A 27180-nucleotide genomic window follows, 5' to 3' on the forward strand; every position below is an offset into this window, starting at 1 on the left:
CCACAAAATTATTTTCGTGGCTACTTCATCACTGTAATGTTGCTCCTGTTATGAATTGAACGACCCTTGTGAAAGGGTCGTTCGATCCCCAAAGAAGTCCGGACCCACAGATTAAGAACCGCTGCCTTAGGAGATGCTGGGTGGCCCAAGAGGTCTGCAATTAGCGACTGACCTGAAGGTGGGCGGTTGAAAGGGACCAGTAGACCTGTAGAGGAAAGTCCGGGGAGCTGCTTCCTTAAGGATTACAGCCGAGAAAATGCTCAGCAGTGCCACTCCACATCACCCACATTGGCAGTGTTCGGGATTGACCCCAGGACAACGTGATTGTCCCCCTCGCTCTTCTTTGTCACTCCTTGGTGAGGCTATCAGTGCTCTGAGGGAACAATGGTTCAGCCTGGGTTGCTAACTGCAAGACTGGAGCTTACCAGTTGCTCTGCAGGGAAAACATGAGTCAATATTTTAAGTCATCTTTCCGCCCTTGGGAACCCGCTGGGGCAGTTCTACTCTGACCTACAAGGTGGCTAGGAGTCAAAAATCACTCTACATAAAGGATTCACTTACACTTTCATAGCTGTGTAAGACTGAGTTGACTAGAGAAACAAATCCAGAGACACTCATATGTGTAGAAGAAAGAGCTTTATATAAAAGAGCAATTGTATATTGAGAAAACATCCCAGCCCAGTCCAGATTAAGTCCATAAGTCCAGTATTAGCCCACATGTCCGATACTAGTCCATAAATTCCTCTTTAGACTCACTCAGCACATGCAATGATGCCAAATGCAGCAAGATCACAGGCCCATGCATAGAAGGTCTTATGGATCCAGTGGAATTGGAAGCATCTCAATGCTGGCACAGGCCTCCAGTGTCTCCTCCAGCTCTCTGGGTGTCTCAACAGCAGAAAAGGGAAGGCAGAGAGAGACTAGGTCAGGCCTCCATCGTGCCTCCAAATGAGGTCATCAAGCTGCAACCTGATTGGCAGGCTAGACTCCACCCCATTCACTCAAGTTGACAGGAGATTATGTAATTGTCACAGTAGGGATATGAGTAATTTTTATTTTCTCCCTTAAGCATCCCCCCTTTTCCATTTTCTATAAGTAACTTATGTTGTGTAATACAGAAAAATAAAGCTATATACATTTTTAGAATAAAAGACCCATTTTGTTAACCAATTAAAAATACCTATTAAAAAAAATAATTTATGCTTACAGATCTAGCTCCGGGAGGTTCGGATGACTGGATTTATGACCTGGGCATCAAATACTCATTTACAATTGAACTTCGAGATAAAGGCGCCTTTGGATTCTTGCTGCCTGAACGTTTCATCAGACCAACCTGCAACGACGCTCTAGCCGCTGTGCATAAAATAGTCCAGCATGTCATTAGGAATGTTTAATGCCTTTGATTTTATTGCTCTGTGTCCACGTTTTAATTTACTGATTCCAGCAAAACCAGATAATTGTATCAGTTTCCTTTAAATTTTATCAAGCTTGGTTAAAAAATGTTCTTATTTTTTGGTTGTTGTCAAAAACCACAATAAATGGCTACCTTGAAATTAAGACAAGGGCTCATGTTTTTCCACTTTTTTTTTAAATGTAGGGGGGCTGGATTGTTTTCCTTTGATTCACAATGTTTGACTATTTAAACAAGTTTAATAAATATACAGTGGTGTAGTGGTTATTTGTTGGGCTGCGAATCACATGACTGGCAGTTTGAAACCAACAGTAGCTAGCTGAGGAAGAAAGCTTTCTATATAGTTAGTCAACCCACGGGCGGGAGTGGGTGGTGGGTGGTTGGGGGTAAATGGGGGGCGTTTCCTGTGAGTCAGCATTGAGTTTGGTTTGGGATCAATCATACAAATCATTGTTTAAAGTTTAGGACTAACACAGTGGCTGCAACAATGGGCTGGAACAGGGAAGTTGTGAGAATGACGCGCGACGGACAGTGTTTCCTTCTGTTGTGCACTGGGCGGACAGTGTTTCCTTCTGTTGTGCACTGGGCCACTGGGAGTGGGCAAGGACTTGGCAGCACCTAGCAGCAAGAAATGAAAGGAAATGGGGTCAGGAGCACACGAAAGATTGCTGGGTCTTCAAGGGGCATGACCCACTCCAAAGGCTGCACCAGAGAGATCCATTGGGGAAACTCCACTAGGTGAACTGGATTCTCCCTCAAACCTACTTGTAACCTGCAGAGTTAAGACCGAAAATTCCTGGCGTTTGATGAAGCAGAAGACAGCTATACCAAGAGTATTGAATGGCCAGTAGGTGGACAGACATTGCCTTACCACATCAACGCCCTATATGCTTAAGATAGATATACTGACTAACTTGTGAGTGACGTTATCAATGAATATTATTGTAAAATTTCCCTGACAACCAACTCCCGTTGTTTGTGTAAATAGCACCCAGTCACAAAAGGATTTATTCTGTACACATGAATAATTCAGATATTGCTCTATGGAATTAGTCTACATTAGCCCAATATCCCTCTATCAACAGTGTCTTAAAATTTTAGTGCCAGGGGCTAATCAGTGAAAATATTAACAGAACATCTTTGTACCCCAGGGAAATGATCGATAAGACTCTCAACCATAAATTAACAAGGAACTCTCTAAAGGGAGCCAAAGGCAGATAAAACAAAACGAAACAAAAAACAAACAGATTCAGGAATGGGTTTGGGGCTCGCATTGCAACTTAGCTCCAATTTAAGAACAATTCATTTTTACATCATGGCCCTGCTGGGTGCTATACAAAAGTGTGAAGAAATATGATGGTGCCCAGCTATCAGATAAAATAGTGTCTGGGGTCTTAAAGGCTTGTTTCCAAACAAGCAGCCACCTAAGTGAGATGTCAACTAAGTCCACATGGAAGAAGCACATCATCATCAGTAATCATTAATAATATATTCCAAAACCGAAAAGCAAACAGTATCAGAGCCTAAATTGTGAGATTCTGATTTGCAAAAGGCTATGGATGATAGTGAGAGCCCAATATACACTTATAAGATCTACATAGCAAATAAGACTCAGGTGATTTCCTTCTACCCATAATAGAGGGATGGGAAGAAGCTGGTTACCAAATAAGAGTGTACTGGAGAGATGACTATACATCAAAATGATAAACCTATCTTGAATGGTTAAAACTTAAGTCAGTTGATCCTCCCTCTGATGCACGTTGGGCCTGACCTGGTTCTCAACATTTTCTGTTTTTGTGTTTTTCCTATTGGGGTTTACCTCAAATGTATTTTGTCATTGGGGGTAACCCTATTGAATTTGTGTTATATGTTTTTCCATTTTTAAGTATGTGAAACCCAGGACTGATGAACTTGAGACAGCAGTAGAATCAGGGTTCCTGGGGGGTACAGTGAGGAAGGGAGGATAAAGGGGAGCTCATATCAAGGAGTGCAAGAGAATGAGAATGTTTTGAAACTGATGGTGGCAGCAATTGTGCAATTACTGCTTGATGTGATTGAACTATGGAACAATAAAATGGCTTTGCTGGGGGGTGGGGTGGGACTTCTGTCCCCAATTTTCAGTGACTTTTTACTTGAGCCTTTAAAAAACACAAACATGCATTCCACTTGCTCCATAATAATATAAGAAATGCCTAGAAAGGAAGCTATTGAGTGCATTCCCACTCAGAGAAACCCTACAGGGCAGAGTAGAAAAGCCCCCGCTGAGTTTCCCAGACTAACTCTTTAAAGGAGTTGAAAGCCTCATCTTTCTTCCACAGAGTGGTTGGTGGTTTTGAACGGCTGATTTTGAGTTTGGCACCCCAATGCGCTAAACTCTGTCCCACTGTGACACCAGAGCCCTCCAGAAAGGACAGGGTAGTTGATCAAATCTTTAAGTTGGCATTACTGGATAGGGATTTTATATGGCTGGGGTTTTTTCAGTTCGACTTTTTAGAGACATGCAATCTTATTTTCTCTTTCCTAAGTAAGGAGATCCTCCACCTGTGGGTCGCGAACCCCTTTCACAGGGGTTACTTGGTTCATGTGTCAGCCCTCTTCTTTTCCAAGGAGCTCTCTGTTATCATACAATAAGCGGAGGGACTTTAGCAACAAAGCTCCTAAATTTTTTTTTCAAGTATAAGAATAAGCAGAGGATCCTTTTTGTACATCTCTCATACTTTTCTATAAAATGATGAAACAAAAAGCCAAACACACACAAAAAAGAACGTCCTGTTAAGCAAATGAATGGGTGCACGTAGTTTCCGCAAAGGTGGCATTTGCACACCTAGCATTAGACATTAAGTTTTCTTTTTCTTAATTACTTAAAAAAAATCATTTTATTAGGGGCTCATACAACTCTTATCACAATCCATACATACATCAATTGGGTCAAGCACATTTGTACATTCACTGCCCTCATCATTCTCAAAACATTTGCTCTCCACTTAAGCCCCCGGCATCAACTCCTCATTTTTCTCCTCCTTCCCCGCTCATGAGCTCCCTCATGAGCCCTTGATAACTTATAAATTATTATTTTGTCATATCTTTCCCTGTCCGACGTCTCCCTTCACCCACCAATTACACTTTTAACGGGATCAATTCGCATAAACTGCAAGCCGACTCCCGGGTCGCTCGGCGGCGTCCACGTAACGTACCCGTGAGGGGCGGCGCCGGAGCGGTGACGTCAAATCTGGCGGCCGGAAGCTGGCTCGTCCCACGGGGTCAGGGCGCTGCGCGGACTTCCGGCGGCGTTTGGCGGCCTGCTAGCTTCTCGTTGACGTTGCTGCCTCTCCCTTCTCTCTCTTCCCGTGGGCCGGTCCTTGCCGACCCTGCAGACGCGGCCGGCGAGTTCTGCGCCCACCGCTCCGGAAACCCGTCACCCCTCGAAGGAAGGCCGCCTCCCGGGGGCCGCGCGCGCACCTTCTCGCCGGCGCCCCCCGGGCCCAGGCGCGGGGACACTCCTCGCTCGCTTCTCGGAGCCGCGGCGGCGGCGGCGGCGGCGGCGGCGTAAGTGCCTACGATCTAGCTCTGCTTACGAGGAGAGCTCGGACGGAGTAGGGGTTCTCCGAGTCTGTTCGCCTGAGGAACGGCTTTTGGGGAGCCCGGGGTTAGCCACCGCCATCACTTGGGTGACACCCGGAGCTTGAGCCCTCCTTGAGCATCGAGCGCTTCAGCCTGTAGCGACTCCTTGTAATGGATCTGGCTTTCTCGCTTGCGCGTGGGGCACTGGTCGACATTGCAGGTGACGCGGCTGGGAGGTGGGGCCTTGAGGCGGGATTCTCATCTGTGTGCAATGAAAGGGTAGCGGACTAAGATTTTAGATGTACAGGTTACCTCTTTCTGCATTTTACACCTGTAGGCGGTAAAAGGGCCTTGCTTTGGGACTGTTTTTGGTTTTGTCCATTTCCTGGCAGAACGACTTAACGGCCTGGAAGCTGAGTGCTACTTAATCTTCATATCCACTAAGTAATCACCTTGGCAACCATCTGAAAAAGGATTTAGCGTGCTGCCTGTCAAAAAAGGGTTATCGTAATCTATATGGCTGGAAAAGTATCCTACGTTGACATTGCTTGAACAGATGACATTGATAGTGCCTTGTTTATGGAGTGTCTTAATGATTCGGTTATATTAGGAGGCTTTGGGTAATTACAATGACTTTGGATGTTTTGCATTGCACTGCTAACTACAAGGTCAGTGATTCAGACCCACCAGCCCTCCCTCTACCAGAGAAAGATTGTGCTATCTGCCTTGGGAAAGACTGACAGCTGTGGAAATCCTAGATTACGTGTCAGAACTGATTCATGGCCTTGGGGTTTTATGGTGTTAACTCTGTTAAGGTTCTTGCATGATTGAAGAGGGAATTTTGAAAGTTTAGAAAAGATCTTCATATCTCAAGTTTTCAAAGTCTCTGATATTGTTGCAATAAATTGATATGCCTGTGCAGTGCCATATGTGTGTGTGTAGTGCCAGTTAGCATGACTAGACTCCAAACAATATTTTAGAGATATGTTGATTTAAAAAATATTTTCCGAGTTCCTTTTTTTGGTAAAGCATATTTAATTGTAAAAAATCATAGTGCACTGAAACCAACAAACTGAAAAGACTTGAGAACATTTATAGGCATTGTAAATGATAAAATAGCAGACTGTTGCCAAAGTTCAGGAACTTACAAGCTAGTTGGAGAGAAAGAAAACAAAAACACCTTATAACTTAACAATTGATTTTTAAAAAGATAAGCTATCTCCAGATAAAGGAAGAAATGATGGGTGATAAGGGAAGTCCACAGAGAGGAAGTATAACTTCAGCTAAATCTTTAATGTGGCTGTTTACCACCAGACCTTGAATCAGGCAATTCTTCATGGAAGGGAATCTCAACCTTTCCATAGACAGTTTACAGCAGTACTCTTGGAAAGTTTGGGAAAGATCTTCGCACCTCAAGTTTCCAAAGTCCGTGATCTTGTTGCAATAAGTTCGAGTGCAAATGCCGTGCCATCTGTGTGTATACAGTGTGTACATAGTGCCAGTTAGCATGACTGTAGTGTCAGCCAAACAGTAATATTTAAGAGATATATTGATTTTAAACTATTTTCCAAGTTCTTAATGAAATATTTAGCTTCCGATGGATGATAGTAATTTCAGAAAGAGACTAAGAAAATTGATGCCAAGTATATACTAATTTGTGTCTCAGCCAAAATAGCACCATAAGATTTTCACTCTATATTTGGGAAGGATACGTCATTATGAAGTATATTCCTGTTATGGAAGTCTTCGTTATTAGTGGTTTTAATTGAACATTGTACATTTTAGATGTGCAAACTCTTCTTATTTTTATGAGCTCCAAACTCGCTGCCCGGAGTCAATTCCGACTCATGGAAACCCCGTAGGACAGAGTAGAACTGCCTCTAGGGAGCTCTTGGTCGTTTAGAACTGCTCCCTTTGTGTTAGCCGTCCAATTCATAACCCACTACCCCACCTGGGCACTTGTGAAGTACATGTGGAACATGGTTTTCAGTGGATACCAGTTGTACCCATCTCCTTACTCCCAACCCATGTAGAAACATAGGCATTTTAATGGAGATTATGTAGCAGTTGAGGAATTAACTGATGTCGATGGTGGTGTTGTGGATTATGCTTTGGGCTGCTAACCGGAAGGTCAGTAGCGTGAAACCATTAGCCCCTCCACGAAGAAAGCTGGGTCTTTCCACTCCCATAAATAGTACAGTCTGAGGAACCTACTGAGGCAGTTCTACCATATCCCATGTCCTACATGCAGTGGGAGTTACTATTTTGGGATAGTTTTGTATGTTGCAGTTCTGTTTACTCACCTCACTTAGTTGTAACTCCCAAAATGGGATATATGCTTTGAGCACATATAATCTTTTGAGCAAATCATTATTCTGTACAGAGCTACAGTATTGCCTTGCTTATTATACCTCAGCAGTTAGCGTAGTTGTGCCAGTTCTGTTGCACAGTCGGTTTGGAGTTGATTTACTCTATGAGAGGGCTTCAGAAAGTATGTGGGAAAATGGGAGTAAGAGGTTATGGAATTTTTCCACGAACTTTTTGAGGTCCCCTGAGGGTTACTGTTAAACAATCTAGAAGAATGCTTGGAAAGTTCTTTTTAATAGATTCACTAAAACTATGCTTCCAACAAATTCAAGAATATGAAGCAGAAACGTGAGAAAGCTTTTAAAAAAATAGCCCTTTTAATAGAATTGGATGGGTAGACTTTTATTCAGCTAGTTGACACTTCTACATAGTTTTGATTACTTATCTGACAGCTCCTTGTTATTATGCTATTACTGTGTAGCAGCCCAACCACACTGCCATGAGCCCATTCCAACTCATCAAAACGCCTCTTCCCTTGCCATCAAGTTGATTTCGACTCATACCTGTGAGAAAGTGTGTTTTTGATGTAGATTGTGGGCATACTTAAAAATGGGCTTTTGAAAAGGTTGCCTGATGTGTTCTTTGTAAGCAAAAAGCAATTTTACATATGCAAAATAGCAGATGTTCTATTTCACTAAAATAACTTCAGGTAACTTTAGTGTTGAATTGTCACCAGTGATACGCTATCTCAGCTGGATGATCAGAATTTGTTAGCTTCAGTTTAGTTAGGAAAACTTTTACAGCTTGGCCTCGGTTTGTTTTTCTTTTTCCTCCTCGTCTAGACGTGGGTGCAGTGTCATTTGAAGGCAAAGTCTGGCACTGTTGCACTCGGAAGAAAGGAGAGGACGTCTTTTCTTCATTGTAGTTCTTCTGTAAGTGGGAAGACTCAACAGTAGCTGAAAATAAACTTCCCGAGATAATCACTACTTAGTGAATCTTGGGAACTTCTCGATGTCAACTGCAAGCAACGTTGGTTTTGTGGGAAGCAATTTTCATGGTGAATTGTAACAAAACAGCCCAAATCCCATGATTAGGGGGAAAGGGCGTGGGGCAGGAGAACCCCTCGACATTTTCAAAGGTTTTATTAAGGACCTAGGATGATTGGAGCAAGAAGATGAAATCCTGCTTTCTAACTGCAGGTCAGGGGAGTAAAATCACATGCCGTCCGAGCAGCAGGTGAAGAACAGGAAGAAAGGCAGTGGGGCCCTCAGAAAACCAAGGAGCCCTGGTGGCATACTGGGTTATGCATCCGCCTCCGCGGTTTTTTGTTCTCACCAGTAGTGGAAGGAAAACCGGAAGGTTAGAGCTAGTTTCCTTACAGCATAGTGGATGCTGTGCGTGTGTCCCAAATTCTAGGTAACTCGCTAGTAAGCTTTAGGAACCTGTTCAGTTTTGTTTATTAATCAATGGTTTTAGAAGTGCACTGGTGGCTGAACATGCGAGTGTATCCATATAACATTTGGAGTTACCGTGTGTACTCGAGTATAAGCTGACCTGAATATCAGCCGAGGCACCTAATTTTACCACAAAAACTGCATAAGAAGTGTGCTGAAAAACTCGACTTATACGTGAGTATATACGATACTTGCGATGAAACTTTAAAATTTTGTTTCTCTAACTTTCCGTATATACTTTGTGACACATTTAATTGTTCACTGATTCATCCTGCTCGTACACCAGTTATAAAAGTGTTTTTCTAAAGATCGTTCTCAGCGTGCCCTCTCTTGGGCTCTAGTTCTTTATGTTCAATAAATCAAGTGAACATAAGACATTTTGCCAACTCATCTGTTAGACAGGCACCTGTGGGCTGGGAATGAGGCCCAGCAATGCTAAATCATAGGTTATCTTGTCGTGCTAGCCTCAGTCTATTGGGATGGATGGATGGTCTTTAGCTAGAGCCTTACCTGGAGAGCAGTTGATAAGCGATTATGTGGTACAGAAACTTTTGTTCATTTGTGTGACACTCTTCCATTTTGATGGGAATTACTTTAAAACGGTTTTCTAATTTTAAATCATTAAAAATTAATTACTCTTGGTCCTTTTGGCTAGCAGCAAGTGCTTTAACCACTGTACCAGCGCGGTTCCTCACCGAGGAGAAAATGTATCTGGGGACAGTTTTCATGAATAACTTCCAAACTGAACAGTCATACAAGGTCTTCTGAGATTGAATGCACGATGAAAATTTCACTTTGGGAAAAATGGAATATTACATGTTCACCTGCAGAAGAGGTAGAATATTGGCCAACAGATGTCAGATTTGCTAATAAAGCTTATCATAAAATATATCTTCTGTCTACAACTGGCCTCTCAACCTATGACTTTTCTGTTAAGGAAAATACCCTGTAATTTATTATGAATATTACTATACATACAATACTATACTGTAATAATTTGAATTTCTTGTAATTTATGGGCTCATTTAATCAAAACGAGCGTTTCACAGTTTCCCTCTCTTTTTTGGTTAAAGTAGGACAAAATGTCAAAAATTAGGAGGAAGGTCACAGTGGAAAATACCAAAACCATATCCGATAGCACATCTCGAAGACCCAGTGTGTTTGAAAGGCTTGGACCCAGCACTGGCAGTACAGCAGAGGTGAGTTGTCACTAGCTCAGCCACAATTGTTTATTGATATGCTGATTTGTGTAAGAAAAGTGAACATGCTTATATTGTAGCATCAGAAAGAAAATTCTAAATGTATTTTGTAAAAAGAAATGAAAGGGTTTAGAGGTTTTTATGCTCTGTTTTCATTATGTATCATACCGTTTCCCCGAAGGTAAGACATCCCCTGAAAATAAGACCTACTTACAGTTTTGCCTCTCACTGAAAGATAAGGCATCCCCCCCTGAATATAAGCGCCCCCCCACCCCCCCCCAAGCTACTGGGCTCTGGACCGTTATTTGCTAACGCAGCCGCGCAGCTCACTGTTGGCCGCAGTGCAACCGGAGCAGACAGGAAGTACGAGGTCTCTTTTAATAAAACAATAAATGTGTACCGTGTTCTTCACAGAAAAATAAGACATCCCCTGAAAATAAGACCTAGCGTATCTTTGGGAGCAAAAATTAATATAAGACACTGTCTTATTTTCGGGGAAACAGGGTAGGTTGGCTGGAATTTTTATAGCATTTGTTTTCCTTTTTCAACAGCATTTTTTAAGCAATATCTTTGAAATTTATATGATAATATCTATCTCTTAGACACAGTGTCGGAATTGGTTGAAGACTGGCAACTGCCTCTATGGAAACACATGCAGATTCATACATGGGCCTTCACCCCGAGGCAAAGGTTATAGCAGCAATTATAGAAGGTAATTGAGAATTTCTGTCTTTGAATTATTCACACATTTGTAAAAGATCATTCTTGTAACTTCGTGTAAAAATCTGAAATATAATCATATTTTATCAGATTTTTTACTTTTATGGTAATCTTATCAATAGACTAGGATTGGCAAGATCTTTTGAGTTATTACATTTTACTTAAAATTTTTTTTCAATAATTGGCTTACTAGTCCAGTGTTGTTTTAACAATAGAGTTTTAAAATATGTCTGTATGGCTTTTTCCTTTTATTGTAATGTGTTAAATAGTTTAAGACGATGGCAAATCCCATGGTGTTTGTAACATCATTGTATCTAAATTTCTTTTTATTGAGGGGAAACTATTTTGAAATGCTAGTACATTAACTTTTAAATGGGTATAATTTTAGCTTTCTAAGATATTCTGAATTCAGATCTTAATGACAGAAGATCTAATGCAAACTCTATAGTTGAATTCTATTTGTTAAATACGTTATCTTTTGGGTAATTATAAATGAAATGTGTATTTTTATGTGGAAAATTTTCCATTTTGCCTTTAAGAAAACTCAACCCAGACTCAGCACCATCTAGTCGGTTCTGACCCATAGCGACCTTGTCGGGCAGGGAAAGAGCTGCCCCTGTGGGTTTCTGAGACGGTACTTGTTTATAGGAGTAGAAAGTGCCAGCCTCAGAGAGGCTGGTAGTTTCAAACTGCTGACCTTGTGGTTAGCAGTCCAACAAGTAACCACTACTCCAGAAGGCTGTGATAAATGAAACTGAGCAATCACAACCTTCCATTTTTCTTTGTATTCCTATGGTTAACAAAGTTTAAAGATGTAATAGGAGGGCATCGCCGAGTGTGTGGACAAATGGAATTGAAAAGTCATAGAATTTTTCCATAAACCCTTTGAAGACCCTGTCTTACATAGAACAATTGTAACAAAGCAGCTGAAGCTTGATTGTTGTGCAGAAACTTTGCTTTTTTCTAAAGTTGAGTTTGCAAATTGTTTTAGCTACAGCAACAGCTTTAAAACTGATTTAAAAAAAACAAGCCCCTGGGTAGTTTTTTTAATTCAGTACACTTAAAAATTCAAATACTTAACATTAAGTAATGTTCTGTTAACTTAAACATTGCATAGATTTAGTGTATTTGTGATGTTAAATGTTGTTTACTTGTATTTAGGTTAACTTTAGCCCCTTCTGCTAGTGTGGGATAATAAGCCTTTGTTACATATGCTTAATTCCATATGTATACACAACTGGAAAACTATTTAATGTTTATGTTAATACCATGGTTTTAATATGGTTTATTTCGTCTTTTAATTTTATGGTTAGCCAGCTCAAATTTTGTAGAAATGATTATTGAGGAAAATGGTCAGAGAACTCTATCCAATATAGAATAAAGGAAGAATACTGGATTTGGAAATATCTTTGTTAATTACGCAATTTCCAAGTGCTTTTTTCACGAATTTTTTGAAGTCCTCATACATATAAAAAGGCTTGAAAGTAAACAAGCGGCCATCTAGCCCAGAAGCAATAAAGCCCACATGGAAGAAGCACACCAGCCTGTGTGATCATGGAGGGTCGAGGGGACCGGGTATCAAGCACTAAAGGGGGGAGGGGGCGGGGGAATCATATCATGAATGAGGGGAGCACATCATGGGGACCCAATGCCCATCTGTAGACAACTGGACATCCCACAGAGGGGTAATGGGGAGGAGATGAGTCACTCTGGGTACAGTGTAGCATTAATGAAACTCACTACCTTCCTCCAGTTCTTAAACGCTTCCTTACCCCCACTATCATGATCCCAATTCTACGTTGCAAACCTGGTTAGACCAGAGGATGCCCAGCGGTTCAGATGGGAACTGGAAACACAGGGAATCCAGGACAGATGAACCCCTCAGGACCAGCGGTGAGAGTGGCCATACCGGGAGGGAAGGGCGGGTAGAAAGGGGGAATGGATTACAAGGACCTACATATAACCTCCTCTCTGGGGGATGGGCAACAGAAAAGTGGGTGAAGGGAGACTACGGGGAATGTGAGATATGATAAAATAATAATTTATAAATTGTCAAGGGTTCATGAGAGAGGGAGGAGTGGGGAAGGGGGGGGTAAAGAAAAATGAGGAGCTGATTCTAGGAGCCTGAGCGGAAAGAGAATTTTGAGAATGATGAGGGCAACGAATGTTTAAGTGTGCTTCACACAGTTGAATATGTGTGGATTGTGATAAGAGTTGTATGAGCCCCAATAAAATGACTAAAAAAAAAAAATTATCACAAAACAATGTAAGTTTGATTGCTGTTACTTTCTTTCATGTGTTCGTAATTTTATTTTATTTCATTTTTTTGGTAAGGAAGAAAATGTACTAATTTGGCGATGGAAAGAGAAGCAATGTATTCAGAATGCTTTATTCACATTGAAGTTATTTATTGAGTCTTCACTGTATAAAGAGCACTCTTAGGTGCTCTTTAGGCTAGAAACAAATACATAATAGATGCCTATTCCCTTCACATTGGTGGCCTCGTGAGTTACGGGCTGGGCTGCTAATCACAAGGTCAGCACTTTTAATCCAGAAGCCTCTCTCTGGTAGAAAGATGAGGCTTTCCACTTCCCTAGAGCTAGAGTCTAAGAAACCCGCAGGGGCATTCCTGCCGTGTCCTTTAGGATCACCCTGAGTTGGCATTGACTCGATAGCATTGAGGTTGGTAACATCAAAGAACGTGGTTTTGTTTTTTCTCTGTAGAAGTCTTCCTTGACTTTTTACAATAGTAAACTCATACAGTATTTAGTATTTCCAGGACTGTTCACCTTTCTGTTACCTTACTGTTTAAAGTGTGGCATTTTCTAAATTTTTGAAATGGCGTTGCCAAATATTTTTCCCCAGTCTATGGGTTCTCTTTTTCACTCTCTTAGAGAAGTCTTCTGATGCGCCTAGAACTTTAATTTTTAAAAGGGTCCCAGTTGTCCAGTTTATCTTTTGCTGTTTATGCATTTTTGGTTATGTTTAATAGGGATTCTATGCCATAAATTAGGACATATAAATTTGCTTCCTTTTTTTGGGGGGGGGGGTGTGATCTCTATAGTTTTAGGTTTATATTTAGGTCTTTGATCCATATTGAGTTAGTTTCTATGTATGGTATGAGGTATGGATCGTTTTTGGCTTTTTTTTTCTGTAAATGAATACTCAGTTTTGTGAGCACATTCGTTAAAGAACCTCCTCTCCCCATTAAATGGATTTGAGCCCTTTGTTAAAATCAGCTGTCCATGAGTGGATAAATGAATTCTTCTCATTTCTGCTCCATCGTCTGTGTCTCATTGTGTCCAGTGCAAGGGTGGATTGTCTACTGTAGCGCCTACGGCCATTGGGGGAGCGTGAGACCGCCTATGTGCTTCGTAAAGTTAGTGCTGGGTTTCCTTCGTCTTTTTAGAGAGTGTTGGTAGACGTGGGTGGAAGGTGCATTCTACTAATGGATCCCTGTGGGACCCCGGTGGCACGGTGCTTACACATAGGGCTGCGCACTGCAGGTCCAGCACTAAGAAACCACCAGCTGCTTCTCCGCAGAAAGAGGTGGCTTTCCGCTTGTAAAGAGTTGCAGACGCAGAACCTCACAGGGACAGTTCCAGCCTGCCTGCAAGGCCGCAGCATGGGGAGCACAGGCCAGTCTTCTGGTTAGGTGAGTCCCTGTGGCTTCTTGTGGTGGCGAGTGCAGTTTTCTTTGTATAGGTTGGGTCCTTGGAATCCATTCCCCCTTTCTACCCTGGTGTAGGTAAGGGTTATTCTTCAGGTCGTCATCTTTGGGTGGCTATTGCAAATGATAGTGCTTTTCAGAGTTCTGATTTTGTACTCTGCTACATTGTTAATCTTTCTAGTAGTTCCTTGCCAAGTCTCAGGCATCTTCTATAGATCTTATATCACCTGGAATAATTTTGGTCTACTTGATCAAGTTGACTGCCTTTGATTTCCCTTCCTTAGACCCTGGCTAGGACACACAAGACTTTGATGAGTGGGAAGAATGAAGAAGGACATCGTTGTCCGGACGGTCCCCCTTCTCTAGAGGAGGCTTTCAGGAGAATGCTGGCTGTTGGTTTTATATACGTGCCTTGATTATGTCAGGAACTTCCCTTCTATTTTGCTGAAAGGTTGTCTTCGGAATGGGTATTTGATTTTATCAGATGACCTTTTTGCAACAATAGATAGGATCATGTGGTTTTAATGTATGTAGTGGATAATGGTTGTTTTTCTAATGTTGAACCATCCTTGTGTACCAGATAAGAATTTGTGATGTTTGACTCTTGGTTCAGTGTTGGATTCTATTGGGCAGGGTTTTGTTGAGGATTTTCATGAGGGAGATTGGTCTGTAATGTTTCACTGTCAGGGTTGTGTTCACGTCATAAAATCAGTTTAGACGTATTCCATCCTTTATTGTGGTATCGTTTGAGTACGATTGGTATCACTCTTCTTTGAATAGTTAGTAGAATTCTCCAGTGAAGTCAACAAGCCCAGGGCCTTTTGTGGGGACTGGGGAGAGTCTTTTAATTACTTGTTCATTTTATTATTTGCTGTCAGCCTGGTCAGATTTTCTACCTCCATTCATATTGGTTTAGGTAAGGCACGTGTTTCTAGAAATTTGCCCATTTCTTTTAGATTTTCAAATTTGTCAGAATCTCCTCTTATTCTTCTTTCAGTTGGTTGGGTTGTGACATTATCCATTTCATTTCATAATCGTTTTAAGTTTGCTTTGTGGATACATATGGGTGGGTGGGGAGGAGTGGACACTTTTGTAGCCACTCCCTTTCCTGTTTCTGTTGAGTGGTGTGACTGGAGGGAGTGTGGGCACAGATCTCTGCTTGCCTGTTGGGAAGAGCACTTGCAGCCCAGGTGAGTGTATTGCCCACCTCTGTCGCTGGGCTGGGGTTGCGGGAGCAAATGGTGGCACTCAGCGGTAGGTGTGGCTGACTAGTGGGTGAACAATGTCCTACTCTCCTTAGATGGAGCGGAGCAAATAATAATTTTTAAAGGTGAGGAGATGAGGGGGAAAAGCGAGTTAAACAGAGAAGAGGAATGGGTGGAAATTGACCATTAAAAACAAAGAAAAGTCGGGGGTGGGGAAAGGCAAGAAAAACAAATTTAAAAGCTCAGATAATTGTTGTAGCAATGCTGCCTGTAGTGTGATTTGCTGAAATGAGTTGGACCAGGAGCTTAGAGAAAGGTTTATGAACATGTGCAACATTGACGGTGGAGGCTCTAGACAAGGGTCCTGAAGTTCCCAAGAGGTTGAGCTGCCAATCACACAAGCAACTGAAGCGCAGCTGAGGCGGCTCGGGGATGGTGCGGTGTGTGGTCTGTGCGGTTGAAGGCTAGGTGAGTGAGGGAAAACCTCACCCTGGCTGGGCAGAGAGTAAGGTGTGGAGAAACCAAGCACTTATCCTGTCCCAGTTCACGGGTATGGATCTGGTGTATTTTTAAGTAGGAGCAGCCTACTTTCCTGCCCAGGCTCAATCCAGGATAGGGACTAGAACCTGGGGTCCAACAATTTCAACTGCCACCCCACAGGCTTCCTTTCCACTTTTCCACTCTGGACTTTCAACTCAAGCGACTGGTTCTTTCCAGTGAGTTGTTCGTGCCCCTGCCTCGGCTCCCTTCTTGGGCTGTGGTAGCCCGTGCCACTAGTATTCGCCCAGCTAATAGACCTGACCTGTCTTCTGTTCACCTTGTTTCATTCAGGATTTGCTGTCTCTGTCCTAATAGGGACGCCATGAAGTTAGCTTCTCCTAATCCTTGCATATTGCCTTCTGGGCCTCAGAATGGCTGCTGCACCCTGGGCCCCAGTCCTCTGCCTTCATTCACTGTTTGCATCCTGTCTGCCTTCCCAAACGATGTGTATTGTAGTTCTTTATCCATCCATAGATGCTCAGAGTTCCAGAATTCATGTGAGATGGATTCTGTTTGGGTCTGGATTTCTGCTGTAGAGGAATTGGGAAAGTTTGTCACCAGTATATGTGTTACGAACTTTCATTATGTGAAGGAAACTAAGGTGCATAAAATGTAGATGTGCATTGTAATGAGCACTGGTGCTTATTAATTACCAAGACATTTAATATATATATATAGACCTATAAAATATACATGCAAATAGGAATATGTTTCTTTATAGTGAATTGACTCATGATTTATTTACTTAATCATGTACTTTTTATGAGTGACTAAATTAAAGGAATTGGCTTAATAATCAGCTATCTCTTGAAGTATATGTGAACATGTGATTTCTTCATGCATACATGCACAATTAAAAAAAAATATTTTAAGTTTTGTCATTAATAGTGTAGGAGCATACATACCCAAACTCCTCTGGCTCCTCTATTTGCCAGGAGGCCAAAGATGCCCCATCCATGGTAATCTGAAACCAGCATCTGTGCTTGATGATTTGTTGCCATGGGCACACAGAATGCACAGATAGTACTCATAATTAAAGGGGCTTATTAAGGAAGCGAGTAAATTACCACAATCCAGGATCGGTAAATGGAAGGATACAGCAACACCCCCCCTCAGCCAGCAACCAAATCTGTCTCTGGTCCTCAGCCTCTACTGAGGGGTAGGACCCAGGCATTGATTCCCAGCAACCTCTCTTCAACCAGTGGGCAAATCTTTCTGCAGACCCCAGCCACGCAGTTCCTTCGCTTCTGCCACTATGGGGCCAGAAAGTCAGCTGGCCTGTCACTCTGTCTCCTAGTCCCATCGTCTCAGGCCAGGTGAGGAGAAGCCTTAGCTTCTCTGTCACAGTCTCTGGTGCCTATGGTCTCGGTGGCCTCCCCCACATCAGACAGAGAGGTCTTGGACACGCTCTTCCGATCGTACTGGGTCTTTTGTTTGTTTGTTTCCCAGATGGCTCTTGTACACAGGGGAATGGCTTTGATAGCGGTGTGGGTTTTGTCTCATAGCTGACCATATCCCCAACGTAAAAGAAGGATGGTATGTCGAGTCACACCGTCTACGAAAGTAGTCTCAGGACATCTCAGGTTTACCTATCAGATCACTGTCTTTGCATTCACCATTTTAAACAACTTAGTCTGCATGCCCCTGTCCTCCTTTCCCCTTCTCCCCCATGTAGTATCCTATCTTCCCCTTTCTGTAAACTGTTGCTTCCCTTTCCGTCCTTTACCTCCCACCCCCAGTAACCAATCAAGCCTGCTGCTTTTGGTATGAGAACCTTTTCGTGATTAAAACATATATATATAAACAGTGGTCTCAAAATATTTGTCTTTTTTTTTTTACTGCCATCAGCATGATATCCTCTAAATGCATTTATGTGAGTTTCGTCAGTATTCTTAAACTGCATAGTATTCCATCGAGAGTGTGTGTATCAGTCTGTTTGCCATTCTTCCACTGGTGGGCGTTCAGTTTGTTTCCATCTTGCTATTGTGTCTAATGCTGCTGGGAACATTAAAAACTCACTGACGTCAAGTCGGTATTGACTCAGTGGAACCCGACCGGGCAGGGTGGAGCGCCCTTTGTGAGTTTCTGAGACTGTGACTCTGTTGTGGTTCGATGCTGTCGAGTTGGTTCTGACCCACAGCAGAACCAGACACTGCACTGTCCTCCGCCGCCCTCTGCCTGAGCACCTCGCTGCAGTCCCGGTGTCAGTCCATCTCACTGAGGGCCTCCCTATTGCTCACGGCCCCTCCACTTTACCAAAATTGACATCCTTCTCCAGGGACTGGTCTCCTGACAACGTGTCCAAAATGTAAGATGAGTAAAAACCCTCATCTTCTTTCCTCAGAGCAGCTGTTAAGTGTTGAACTGCCCACCCTGTATATGGCAACCAAGGCATCATCATCTGCCACCAGGTTGATGAACATGGTGGTACTCATAGCTGTTCCTGCTACGGCATTTATTTCTGTAGCACTGCTTTATACCAAGTAGTGCTATTGCTGGGTGCTATGGTACCCTTCTAGTCCCAGTGCTTTGAGGAAGTGCCACATTGCTTTCCACAGTGATGATGCTGATTTACAGCCCTACCAGCAGTGTGTGAGGGTCCCCGTCTCTGCACCCTCTCCAGCACTGGTTACTTCCTGCTTTTTTTAATTTGCTCTCCATTCTTGGGTAAGATGATATCTCATAAGCTTTTCTTGGATGCCTCGTGATTGCCAGCTTTTCCTGATGTTGGTTGGCTGCTTGGATGTCTTACTTGATGAAGCGTCTATTCATACCCTCTGCTCATTTTTTAATTGGGTTATTCGTCTTTTTCTGTCTAGGGGTTTTCTTTTTGTTCTTTTGGTGAAATCTTATGATGCACACAGGTTTCTTATTTTTAGGGGATTCTATCGATCCACTGTGTATTTTATCTATGTAAATTTTTTATGTTTGATATTGTGTATGTGTCACATACTAGGTCCCCCATATTTGTCCCTACTTTTTCATTGATAATCTTTATAGTTCTCGGATATACATTCAGGTCTTTAATCCATCTCGAGTTTGTTGTTGTATGTAGAGTGAGGTATGGATCCCGATTAGATATATTTTGATGGTCAACAGGAACATAAAATTCTTTAACTTCCCTTGTCCTTGAAAGAACTAGGCACACTCTGCCCTCCTCCTTTCCGAGCACTTCCTCCCGTTGTAACTCCTGCCCGACGAGATGGCCACGAGTTTGGTTATTTCGTTCAAGCCTTCAGGTTGCTCGGGTCGCTGTGATTCCATAGAGACTGTTCTTTTTAACAAGTGTTCTTATCTAGTTTGTTGTTAAATTAGGGTTTAAGACATATATCGTGCTTTGCAGGGCGTACTGGTGTCGACCGTTCTCAGTAGTGCAGCTAAGCTGTTGTTTGGGTTTAGGACGATTGTAAGTGCTATGCTTAGTTTGTGATTTAAAGATGATCTCAGGGCAGTAGTTTCAGGGGCTCATCCAGCTTCAAGGCTCCAGGAGTTTGGAGTCCATAAGAATTTAAAATTATGGTCTTCGTTTTTTCCACTTTTGATCAGGAATCTTCTATAGGATCTTTAATGTAAATGTTTGCTTGTGATAGCTTGGCTTACTTTGGTTCTTTAGCAAAGGAGGTGGCTGTTCATGAAGGCAGTGACCAACACAACACATTCATTCTATCTCATTGCTCTTGAGTCAATTATAATCCATAATGACCCTATACGATGGAGTGAAAATTTTAAAATGACCTTGTGGGTTTCCAAGACTGGATGGAATTCCTTAGCGAACCAGAAAGCCTCATCTTGCTTGCTCCCTTGGAGCAGCCGTCTTAGTCTGTCCCATATGGTTGCCATGAGCTACAGTCTCCACCGGTGCCTTTTAGTGTGTTCTTTTCAGTATTACTGTAGCTATCGGGGCCTCTTGCCGTGCTATGTAAAATTGAAGACTGATTTCCCCCCCTAGGAGTATTCTTTAAAGGGATTTTACTTTCCATCTCTTTTGTGTTTGCCACTTACTAAAACTGTTTGAACAGCCAATATGCTTCTCCGTAATTCCCAGCATAAGTTGTAAAGTCTTACATTGTTATTAATAATAACCATATAGAACAGAGAACTGCCCCATAGAGCTGCCAGGGATATATCTTTACAGGAGCCAACTGCTGTATCTTTCTCCTGTGGAGCAGATGGTGGTTTCAGATGGCTGACTGCCACTCAGCCAAGCCCTGGACCACTGCTCCCCTTGTGCCCTGTCTAATAAGGATACAACACTTGAACATTCATGTGCGATATAATTTCCAGTATAAATTATAAAACCCTACCACTTAAGAGTAATAAACGTGTATTTTTCTTTCAATTTAAGGATATAATTGTTCTAAAATTTGCTTCGAATCCTTAAATGACCCTTATTCTGAAATAAATTATGATTAGTACAAAAACTCCTGAATTTGCTTGGATAGATAAGCTATATGAAATATTTCTCAGTTAGATGTTGTCCAACCACCTAGTTTTATAGCTTATTATGCTGTTGGATTACTTAGATTAAAGCTTTATGTATGTTCCTACATTTTTTTATTCATATAGGTGAATCGGAAAATATGTCAAATTGTTCATTATAAACAGCTTTTTCTCAACTTGCATATAACTTTTTCTTCCTATCACTAATACTTGCTTCCTCATGAGATTTTAAATATGTACATTTTGGTTGAGATGAGTAGAAAACGTATAAATCTTGCTCATTTTTTTGTATATTGATATTTAAGCTGAAAGAAGGGTTTTTAAAAAATTCATTTTAGAGCCATGAGCAGTTACAAAAACTGCAGAGCCTGTGAGATGGTGTCAGTCAATACTTTTCGCTAAAATGCTGTGTAAAGATAAACTTGTGTTGGTTCCCTCTTGGGTTCACAGGTCACCAGAAAGACCTACAGGGGATCTTAGAGAAAGAATGAAGAACAAGCGGCAGGATGTGGATGCTGAGGCTCAGAAGCGAAACACTGACGAGTCGGCCTCGCCTGTTCGGGTAAGAACACATCCCCTCAGTTACATTTCACGAGTGCTTTATTATCCAGGCTACATTTTAAAGGTTTATTTTGTTGTTCTGTTTTAAAGGTTATTTTGCTGAATATAGTAAATGTACAATGTAGCATTATGATATTCTGTATAGTAAATGTATTTGGTATGGAGGAAACTCTTGGAAAAACAGTTCTCTAAATGTTTTGTTCTTCGTGGTAGTAAAGATAAAGTGGTCTGATTGATAGAATTCAAGCTATTTTATAGGATTTGTATACTTTATAGGATTTCTGTCACTACGTGTCAGAAACGACCTGAATGGCATTGAGTTTGGTTTGAATGGGGATTATGAGAACCTAAATTTATTCTTTGAGGAGCTCTGGTTGTGTAGCAGATTATGCATTGTACTGCTAACCCAAGATTGGTAGTTCAAAACCACCAGCTGCTCCTCAGGAGAAAAACGAGGCTTGCCTTCTCTTGTAAAGAGTTACAGCCTTGGAACTTCAAAGAGGTCCTACTCTGTCTTACAGGGTTGCTATGAGTCAGAATTCACTTGACAGCAGTGAGTTGAGTTGCTTTTTCTTCCCAGCAGTTAGTTTGGCATATAATTTCATAGAGCATACAATCCAATAGTTCATTTACACCAAGAAGAGTTGTATGATCACTTCAAATCAGTTTTAGAACATTCTCTTCATTCTTGTATTCCTTGTTATTAGCAACTTACATTCCCCCCACCTCCCTGCCATGCTCCCAAGGAACCATTGATCTAGTTACTGTCTCTATGTATTTCCTTATTCTGAATTTCATATACAGAAAATCATTAAATAACAAACTACCAAGAATAGCAGAGTAAAACAGATAAAACTTCAGTCAAAAGGAAATATTTAAAACTAGAACAAATTTAAATGGATCACAACTGAGATCAAATGATAGGGTGTAGTAGAGATTAGTTTAAATGTATTCTAAGTTTAAAAAAATTTAGCTTGGCATTATATTCTGCCTGTTTCTAAGGAATATTTGAGAAAACGTATAGTTGCACACTCAGTAGACTGATGCAGTGACTGTAAGGCACAGTGGCGACAAAAACCGAGATAGCAAACCTGATGAAATGTGTGACACAAGCTGCAGCTGAATTTCCTGACGACTGAATCAAAAGGGAAGCACAAGTAACTTTTTGTCTCTGAATTTGTGTATTCTGGACATTTCATAGAAAGAGTCTCATACAGTTTATGGCCTTTTATGACTAAGTTCTTTTACTTCGCTTAGTGTTTTCAAAGTTCGTGAAAGATGATCACGTGTCAGTATTTTTATTGCCTTCTTTACTGACTGGTAATATTCTGTTTCATGGTAACATTACATTTTATTTGTGTTTTCATCAGTTGATAAACATGATTTTTTATGTAGACGTACATATCACATGCTGCTGACCAGTCATGTACAAGCTTTTCTGTGGACGTGTATTTTCATTTCTTTATACATCTAGGAATAGAATTGCTAGATCATATCTTCTCAAATGTTTTGCTCATAATTTACCTTAAGGGAGTACTTCCGTATTCTAGATACGCATTTCAAACACAGTTTTATGTTGTGTGGCCCGCCTTCTCATCTTCTTCACGGTGTCTTTCAAATTGTCCTACCATCTGATGGAGTTCCGTTCGACCTGGAGACGCAGACTCAGTGGTCCTCGATCGTTTGTTCCTGTTAAAGTCCTCCCTGCTCATTAAGCCCGGCCTCAGCCATTGGGTTCCATCAGGATAAGGGACATCTCTTCTTACAGCGTTTATAAAATTCTTAAATGAGTTCGAATTTATCCTTAGGTTTGTAAGAAAATGCTATGATTTTAAGCTGGGAGAAGTCTTAGATCAACAATTATTCTTGAGAGTCAGTCTATTGTGACTGATTTGACCTTTTTCTTAGATACATTTTAATGTAGTTACATACACATATTGTCACTTATTTTATCCCCTTTTTAAACTATTGAGATGGTAATGAATGACATTTAAAATGCCCTATATTATAGTAACTGCCTCGTCGATTTTTAAAATGGCATCATCTGAATACCTTTCAGAAAGAGTCTTCGAGAGGGAGGCACAGGGAGAAGGGAGACATAAAAGTCACCAAGGAGCGAACTCCAGAGAGCGAAGAAGAGAGTGTAGAATGGGAGACAAACAGAGACGGTGAGTGTAGAGCGGCTTTATATGGTTGACTACTGAGCTCTAACTGCATAGTCCTTTTGTGGGCTTCAAAGCGCCGTGCAGTTGTTTCAGAGCCATCGTGTTGGTGTAGTTCTTGTTTACGAGGTTACAAGGCGGTACCGTACGGTGGGAGAGGAAACAGTGTACACTGTTTTCAACTTCTCACGTTTGGGGGGTGTTTTAAAGACTGTTCTAAAGTGCTGCGGCTCTTTGGGATTTTATTCTGTTGGGAACCTTTTGGAATTCTTGAATATGGATTTTGAAGAATTGAATCTAAATATTTGCTTGTGGTTTTATTGGTATTGAAATGGGATTTTATATCTTAAGAACCTGTGAAAATTATTTCCAAGAAATTGAAATCAGATGGTAATTGAGACTCAAATTAATTATTCATGAAAAATTAATAAAATCTTTGAGCTATTGTATTAACAAATAAGCTTATTATTAATATACCACTAAGAGGATGCTTGGTTTTCTAATACAATTTATATAATTATCTCAGTAATTTAGTAGCTTTTAATATTATTGCCAATTACCACCGAGTCCTGTGGCATTGTAGGTTATCTGGACTGTTAACCACAGGGTCATGAGTGTGAACCCACCAGCTGTTCCTGGGGAAGAGGGAGGTTTTCTGTTCCCATAAAGATGTCCAGCTTCGAAAGCCCTCGGGGCAGTTAGCGCTGCCCTGTCGCACGGAGTCGTTAGGAGTCAGGACTGACGAAATGGCAGTGAGTTTGGTGTATTACGCTTTATGTGTCAAAAGATCTGTGCTTCGTAGAGTTTTCATTGGCTGATTTTTCTTGCGAGTAAATCACCAGGTATTTCTTCCACTGCTGAGGTGACTTGAATGTCCATTTTTTGATTAGTTGCCAAGCACGTTACGTTAGTTAATTGTTTATACCACGAAGGGAAACTGTTTACAGATGACACAACTAAAACAAAGAGTTTAAGAATTTAAGAGACTTCAACAGTGTAAGCTAGTTGCACTGTGGGCCAGCCATTTGCTACTACAAACACAGTTGTATTAGCGTGTTGCTATGCTCGCCTGCTTACATACTGCGCTTGACTTAGAGTGCCCGAGTTAAGGATTGGCTGCAGATCGGAGAGCTTGCAAAACTAAGCTATTGACTAGTAAGGATGATCTTGGAAGAAAGTACCGTAAGTGCCTCTTTATCAATTAGAATGTCACGTCTTTGGAGGAAATCCGTTTCACCTTTGGATAGTCTCTTAAAAAGCTGAATAGAATCACTAGTTAGCCTAATTTCTCTTCTATAACATAATAATAAGGGCAGTTGTGATGGTCCATTACAGATAGAAATTTTTAAAAGCTGACAGATTGCCTTTTTAACACCTGATAGTCTTTCTCTTCCTTTTAATGATTAGTTCTTTTTTTAATTCCTCATTTTATCAGGAGCTTTTACAGTTGTCATAACATTCCATAATTTCAGTAGTTCAAGCACAATTGTGTAGTTGCTACTACTATCAGTTTCAGAACATCTTCTTGAAATCTTTGATATCAGTTCCCCTTAATCCCCTCTCTCCCTCTCTCACCTTCCCCCCTAGGAACTCTTGTTATTGTTATATATGACTTTTATATATGTATGTGTGTGTATATATCCCCTATAATTCTATAAAAAAACAGAGAATAGCTAGGAGTTTCATTAGCGCTCTACTGTTCCCTGAACTCCTCATCCTCTCCCTACGCAGCCCTCTGTGAGGGCCTGTGCAGTTGTCTTGCAGGTGGGGTTTTGGTCTCCGCTTTGCCCACCTTCCTTCACTAACACTTGATTGCTTTTGAATGTCTGACACACAGGCTGGGTGTCACTTCCATGTGGGCTTCCCTGCTCAATGGCCGGTTGTTTGACTACAAGACTTTCAGACTCCAGATGCTATATTTTTTAATTGCCAGGCACCACCAGCTTTCTTCGCCACATTTGCTTATGCACTCATGTTGTGTTCACCAGTTGTGTCGAGACCAGCATCACAGTATTGGAACAAACCGTTCTTGTACTTAGGTGAGATTTTGGTAGAGTCCCAAAGTCCATCTGCTTCTCTATTGAATTTACATATATGTACATGTATACACAAATATGCCTGATTTATGTATTTGCATAAATATATATATTTATACCTATGTATATAAATTTGTTGTTTTCATCATGTTTTATCTTTTTCCTTCCTCCTGCCCCACTATTGTCTTACCGGTTGTTCACCTCTTAGTAATTCCTCTCAGATGCTTCTCGGTTGCTCTAGCCTGACCAGGAACACAATACCCTCCTCTCTGTCAATTTTATTATCCTTATTATTCCCCAGGCTCTGCCATTAGTGGCTCACCACTAAAATGATTAGTCCATTTTGAAGTGTATACATTCACTCCATTCTGGAGTGAATACTTACTGTCTTTGAAAATAAAAATTTCCCCATTCCCATTATAATAGGGTATTTTCATTGTCGAAAATTTTAACAATTCAGAAAAGCTTATCAGTTCTCCCGCCATTGTAGTTATTTTAAGCTCTCCTTAAATCTAGGCATTCATTTCTTCTTGCTGTTTACTTCATAGTCCTTGGTGGGTGGTGCAAGGTTAAACTCTGGACTACTAGCCAAAAGGCTGGTGGTTCAAATCACCCAGAGATGCCGCCAAAGACAGGCTTGCAACATGCTTTTGAAAGGGTGACGTCCGTAGAACCCAGTGAAGCGGTAAACTGGACAGCAACTAATAGAATCGATCTGGTCACATTCCATCTTCTCAGCAAGCTTGTCCGTTTGTTATCCATGGTCTTTATTATCTACCTGGGCACATTTTTCTCTTGTCCCCATATTCTCAGCTACTACCCTTCCCTATTCCCTTTATAACTAAATTTCCCAGAAAATTCTCCACCTAAATAACTCCATTTGCTTGCTTACAGTGTGACATGTGACCCATCCCTCCACTAAAAATGTATTGTTATAAAAATCATAGAAGAGTCTGTTAAAATAGTAAAATGCAAGCCATTGTCTCGACATATCCTCCCCATCTAGGGATTTTTATAATAATAGCATTTAAAAAAAAACTTTATTAACACATAATTCATGTACTGTACAATTTAATGGTTAAAATAATTTATAAATTATCAAGGGCTCATGAGGGAAGGGGGAGCGGGGAGGGAGGGGAAAAATGAGGAGCAGATGTCGGGGCTTAAGTGGAGAGGAAATGTTTTGAGAATGATGAGGGCAATGAATGTACAAATGCGCTTTACACAATTGATGTGTGTATGGATTGTGATGAGTTGTATGAGCCCCTAATAAAATGATTTAAAAATATATTTAAACCATTGGCTTAAAAAGATTTGTGGAATCATCACATTTTAGGACATTTTCTTTATTCGTGTCCGCATTATTATTAGCTCCCCACGACTATCCAATCTCTCCTGCCATACCTTAGTTACTGCCTCTACAGAGTTACCTGGCATAGTGGTTATGGATTGGCTGCTCATTGCAAGGTCAGCAGTTCACAACCACCAGTTGCTCCACGAGAGAAAGCGTAGGCTTTCTACTTCTAGAAACAGTTACTGCCTCAAAAACCCACAGGGGCAGCTCTCCTCTGTTCACAGGGTCACCATGACTGGGAATCGACAAGATGGCCAAGAGTTTGATTGTTGTTGTTTATTTTGGTTTTGGACTTCATGTAAAGAAAATCGCACCAAAAAACAACAGCTGCACAATAAGACTTAGAAAAACCCTAATCTAAGAAAAAGCAGTAGATAATAGAAACTAGAACAAATTAAATATTCATCAAAACAGAATACAGATGAATTTTATCTTATCTGCAGTGCAAGACTATTCACATTCCAGATCAATTGAATGCTTAATTCATGTGCTGATTCTTCAAATGGATTTTGGGCTTTCACTGTCATTTATATCCTCTATACCAGGGGCTTGGAATTTAA

The 27180-nt window shown here is 41.2% G+C and overlaps 2 protein-coding genes and 1 long non-coding RNA gene across 3 annotated transcripts in view; 2 read left to right on the top strand and 1 right to left on the bottom strand.

Moving 5' to 3' along the window:
- The window catches only part of CPB2 (carboxypeptidase B2), a 59284-nt gene extending 57727 nt beyond the window's left edge, over positions 1 to 1557 (top strand). The window contains exon 11 of the mRNA XM_045289075.1: positions 1210 to 1557. Coding sequence (XP_045145010.1) covers positions 1210 to 1394 — 185 coding nt within the window. The 3' untranslated portion in view covers positions 1395 to 1557. The remainder of the gene's footprint in view (positions 1 to 1209) is intronic.
- Positions 1386 to 4593, bottom strand: LOC123521565. The gene is made up of 2 exons (XR_006679986.1): positions 4526 to 4593; positions 1386 to 2029 (listed from the first exon to the last, which is right to left on the bottom strand). It is a non-coding gene; the product is annotated as an uncharacterized LOC123521565 (long non-coding RNA).
- A 138-nt stretch (positions 4594 to 4731) lies between these two features.
- ZC3H13 (zinc finger CCCH-type containing 13) overlaps positions 4732 to 27180 on the top strand; it is a 100054-nt gene continuing 77605 nt past the window's right edge. Inside the window, exons 1-5 of the mRNA XM_045289071.1 lie at positions 4732 to 4942; positions 9807 to 9932; positions 10535 to 10644; positions 20958 to 21069; positions 23128 to 23236. Coding sequence (XP_045145006.1) covers positions 9816 to 9932; positions 10535 to 10644; positions 20958 to 21069; positions 23128 to 23236 — 448 coding nt within the window. The 5' untranslated portion in view covers positions 4732 to 4942; positions 9807 to 9815. The remainder of the gene's footprint in view (positions 4943 to 9806; positions 9933 to 10534; positions 10645 to 20957; positions 21070 to 23127; positions 23237 to 27180) is intronic.

This window comes from Echinops telfairi, unplaced genomic scaffold (genome assembly GCF_000313985.2).
Source record: "Echinops telfairi isolate 266 unplaced genomic scaffold, ASM31398v2 ScPeMD7_24;HRSCAF=84, whole genome shotgun sequence".
In the NCBI taxonomy this organism is placed as follows: Eukaryota; Metazoa; Chordata; class Mammalia; order Afrosoricida; family Tenrecidae; genus Echinops; species Echinops telfairi.